Source organism: Littorina saxatilis, linkage group LG17 (genome assembly GCF_037325665.1).
Source record: "Littorina saxatilis isolate snail1 linkage group LG17, US_GU_Lsax_2.0, whole genome shotgun sequence".
Lineage (NCBI taxonomy): Eukaryota > Metazoa > Mollusca > Gastropoda > Littorinimorpha > Littorinidae > Littorina > Littorina saxatilis.
Genome location: NC_090261.1, coordinates 29,489,015 through 29,494,014, shown reverse-complemented (window position 1 = coordinate 29,494,014; position 5,000 = coordinate 29,489,015). Strand labels below are relative to the sequence as shown.

Here is a 5,000-nt window from a genome sequence, read left to right as displayed (position 1 = left end):
CAGAATGTAACTGTTCGTGACAGCAGAGAGAGAGAGAGAGAGAGAGAGAGAGAGAGAGAGAGAGAGAGAGAGAGAGAGAGAGAGAGAGAGAGAGAGAGAGAGAGAGAGAGAGAGAGAGAACTAGAGAAAGAAAGAGAGATACAGGAAGAGAGACAGACAGACAGACAGACAGAGAGACAGCCAGTCAAACAGACGAACAGACAAATGGAGAGGGGGTTTGAATGGAGAATGAATAGTAGAACAACTCATGAAAATAAGACCAAGGCTTTAAGGCAGCAGTATTGAAAGTACCGATAAGTAATCAACCCTAAGAAGAATGTTCAAAAATGCCTTCATCTTCTATGCTCTTTTTTTTCAGCAAGGGACAATGTATCCGGCAATTTGAAATACGAAGGCGAAGATGAGTTATCCCAGATTTTGACAAACAGATTGTCAGGTAAAAACAAAGTCAATTATTGTGCCATGTACAGTAAACGCTCCAAAACGGTTCTCATACTTTTCTGGCAAGCTTTTCAAACATCCTAGTAAACGACGAACAAAAAGAACAGATAGATCTAGTAATAGGATACGGATAGGGATAAGAATAAGATTTAATATAGTCCTGTGAGGTTACCCTCATGGACATTCGGGTTGTTTTCTCCGTTTAATTGACAGAGAAAGTAATAAATAAACAAGTCGCGTAAGGCGAAATTACTACATTTAGTCAAGCTGTCGAACTCACGGGATGAAACTGAACGCACTGTATTTTTTCACCAAGACAGTACAGCTTCGTCAATCCCCGCGTGAAGGAAATCGCTCACCTCCCACGTGCAAAACGTAGTGATATTGACACGCCAGATTAGCGCGGTAGCGTATTGTGCTAAGCAGGAAAGCGCTCTTTTCTGTATTCTTGTTAACTTTCTGAGCTTGTTTTGAGTACAACCTATCATATCTATATTTGTTTGGAATCAGGAAATGATAAAGAATAAGATGAAATCATTTTTGGATCGATTTCTTAAATTTTAATCGTAAGACTAATTAATATATTTTCGTTAATTGTGATCACATTTTAAGAGTAAACATAACATATGTATCTATTTTTAGATTCAGAATGTCATGAAGAATACGATGCAATCAATTTTAAATCTGTTTGCGAAAAATCGATTTTAATGACAACTTTAATGAGCAAACGCATTAATTAATTTTTAAGCCTCCAAGCTGAAATGCAATACCAAAGTCCGGGCTTTGTCGAAGATTACTTGACCAAAATTTCAACCAATTTGGTTAAAAAATGAGAGCGTGACAATGCCGCCTCAACTTTCACGAAAAGCCGAATATGACGTCATCAAAGACATTTACAAAAAAAATGAAACAAAAGTCTGGAGATACCATACTCAGAATCTCTCATGTCAAGTTTCATGAAGATCGGTCCAGTAGTTTTCTCTGAATCGCTCTACACACACACACACACACACACACACACACACACACACACACACACACACACACACACACACACACACACACATACACCACGACCCTCGTCTCGATTCCCCACTCTACGTTAAAACATTTAGTCAAAACTTGACTTAATGTAAAACATGTCGCGTAAGGCGAAAATACAACATTTAGTGAAAATGTCGAACTCACAGAATGAAACTGAACGCAATGCAATTTTTCAGCAAGACCGTATACTCGTAGCATCGTCAGTCCACCGCTCGTGGCAAAGGCAGTGAAATTGACAAGAAGAGCGGGGTAGTAGTTGCGCTGAGAAGGATAGCACGCTTTTCTGTACCTCTCTTCGTTTTAACTTTCTGAGCGTGTTTTTAATCCAAACATATCATATCTATATGTTTTTGGAATCAGGAACCGACAAGGAATAAGATGAAAATGTTTTTAAACTGATTTCGAAAATTTAATTTTGATCATAATTTTAATTTTTTTAATTTTCAGAGCTTGTTTTTAATCCAAATATAATATATTTATATGTTTTTGGAATCAGAAAATGATGAAAAATAAGATGAACGGAAATTTGGATCGTTTTATATATATTTTTTTATTTTTACAATTTTCAGATTTTTAATGACCAAAGTCATGAATTAATTTTTAAGCCGCCAAGCTGAAATGCAATACCGAAGTCCGGCCTTCGTCGAAGATTGCTTGGCCAAAATTTCAATCAATTTGATTGAAAAATGAGGGTGTGACAGTGCCGCCTCAACTTTTACAAAAAGCCGGATATGACGTCATCAAAGGTATTTATCGAAAAAAATCAAAAACAAATCCGGGGACATCATTCCCAGGAACTCTCATGTCAAATTTCATAAAGATCGGTCCAGTAGTTTGGTCTGAATCGCTCTACACACACACACACGCACAGACACACACACACACAGACACCACGACCCTCGTCTCGATTCCCCCTCTATGTTAAAACATCTAGTCAAAACTTGACGAAATGTAAAAAGGAAAGGGAAAACAATTAAACATAAATAAAGAGAGAGAGAGAGAGAGAGAGAGAGAGAGAGAGAGAGAGAGAGAGAGAGAGAGAGAGAGAGAGAGAGAAAGAGAGAAAGAGAGGAAGACTGAGAGAGAGATATATATATACTAGTGGTACCCGTGCTACGCACTTTGTGTGCTGCGCATGCGATGTCATTTTGTTGGTTATGTGCTTGTGAAAATGTTGTTTGCACCCCTCCCCCCCCCCCCCCCCCCGCACATTATCCCGCATATAATGAATTATATTCTCTTGGTGAAAAATAAAATGTTAACCCTTACACCGGTGCAATTCTGTAACACATGTTACATAGCCACTGGTGAATTAACAGAGAGAAAAATAACAAAAAACAGTCATATAGGTTTTCGCATCAATGGGAGGTAATCGGAACTGACCAAAAAGACTGCGCGACCGCACGCGACTATACAAACAAACAAAATAAAATACAGCAGGTATGACGTTTGCATGAATCCATGATTACGTCTACATGAACAACAGTGATAAAAGTGCGCATCTCTTCCCAGCCGTGCAGCGCTTTGAAAGTTGGAAGCATTAAAATTTAAACGGGTAAAAAGCCATCGTGAAGATACGAAAAAAAGTATGACGTCTAAAATACTTAATGATTCAAACGCATAGTATAACATATGTAATTGACAACATTGACAACAGAAAATATATACATGGTTCACACACACAATCGAGTGCACACATCCATCCATGCTTATTTAAAGTCATGTACACACACACACACATACATACATACATGGCATCAAGCAACACACAATTAAATGACACATATGGAATATGGAAAACGTATAATGGACATGACCATGGCAAGTAATTTACACCGTTACCTACTATAAAATTGATGATATATATATACCACTCACTTGCTATTCGCCTAAAAGCTTGCGGTGTGCTGTGACACATATAAGAAACCAGAAGAAAAAAGGACTTTACTTTGGCGAAAAGAGCATATGCTGCTTATTTTTGTACATAACTGCTATAACTGTATTTTTTCCGAACACTTACATGTACAAAACATAGAGATATATCTTACCATTTCACTAAGACAGCCAAAATAACGGTCAAATTAAGGGGAGATCATGATGACGTACATGTCTATGGTTGCACCGGGGGAAAATATTTAGTCGCTGGAACCTATAAGGCATAACACATGTTACATAGCCACTGGTGAATTAACAGAGAGAAAAATAACAAAAAACAGTCATATAGGTTTTCGCATCAATGGGAGGTAATCGGAACTGACCAAAAAGACTGCGCGACCGCACGCGACTATACAAACAAACAAAATAAAATACAGCAGGTATGACGTTTGCATGAATCCATGATTACGTCTACATGAACAACAGTGATAAAAGTGCGCATCTCTTCCCAGCCGTGCAGCGCTTTGAAAGTTGGAAGCATTAAAATTTAAACGGGTAAAAAGCCATCGTGAAGATACGAAAAAAAGTATGACGTCTAAAATACTTAATGATTCAAACGCATAGTATAACATATGTAATTGACAACATTGACAACAGAAAATATATACATGGTTCACACACACAATCGAGTGCACACATCCATCCATGCTTATTTAAAGTCATGTACACACACACACACATACATACATACATGGCATCAAGCAACACACAATTAAATGACACATATGGAATATGGAAAACGTATAATGGACATGACCATGGCAAGTAATTTACACCGTTACCTACTATAAAATTGATGATATATATATACCACTCACTTGCTATTCGCCTAAAAGCTTGCGGTGTGCTGTGACACATATAAGAAACCAGAAGAAAAAAGGACTTTACTTTGGCGAAAAGAGCATATGCTGCTTATTTTTGTACATAACTGCTATAACTGTATTTTTTCCGAACACTTACATGTAAAAAACATAGAGATATATCTTACCATTTCACTAAGACAGCCAAAATAACGGTCAAATTAAGGGGAGATCATGATGACGTACATGTCTATGGTTGCACCGGGGAAAAATATTTAGTCGCTGGAACCTATAAGGTATAACACATGTTACATAGCCACTGGTGAATTAACAGAGAGAAAAATAACAAAAAACAGTCATATAGGTTTTCGCATCAATGGGAGGTAATCGGAACTGACCAAAAAGACTGCGCGACCGCACGCGACTATACAAACAAACAAAATAAAATACAGCAGGTATGACGTTTGCATGAATCCATGATTACGTCTACATGAACAACAGTGATAAAAGTGCGCATCTCTTCCCAGCCGTGCAGCGCTTTGAAAGTTGGAAGCATTAAAATTTAAACGGGTAAAAAGCCATCGTGAAGATACGAAAAAAAGTATGACGTCTAAAATACTTAATGATTCAAACGCATAGTATAACATATCTAATTGACAACATTGACAACAGAAAATATATACATGGTTCACACACACAATCGAGTGCACACATCCATCCATGCTTATTTAAAGTCATGTACACACACACACACACATACATACATGGCATCAAGCAACA

General features: G+C 37.5%; 1 protein-coding gene across 1 annotated transcript in view; it reads left to right on the top strand.

Moving 5' to 3' along the window:
* LOC138952724 (uncharacterized) overlaps positions 1 to 5,000 on the top strand; it is a 15,791-nt gene that overhangs the window by 2,566 nt on the left and 8,225 nt on the right. Inside the window, exon 3 of the mRNA XM_070324435.1 lies at positions 359 to 436. Within this exon, the coding sequence (XP_070180536.1) occupies positions 359 to 436 (78 nt within the window). The remainder of the gene's footprint in view (positions 1 to 358; positions 437 to 5,000) is intronic.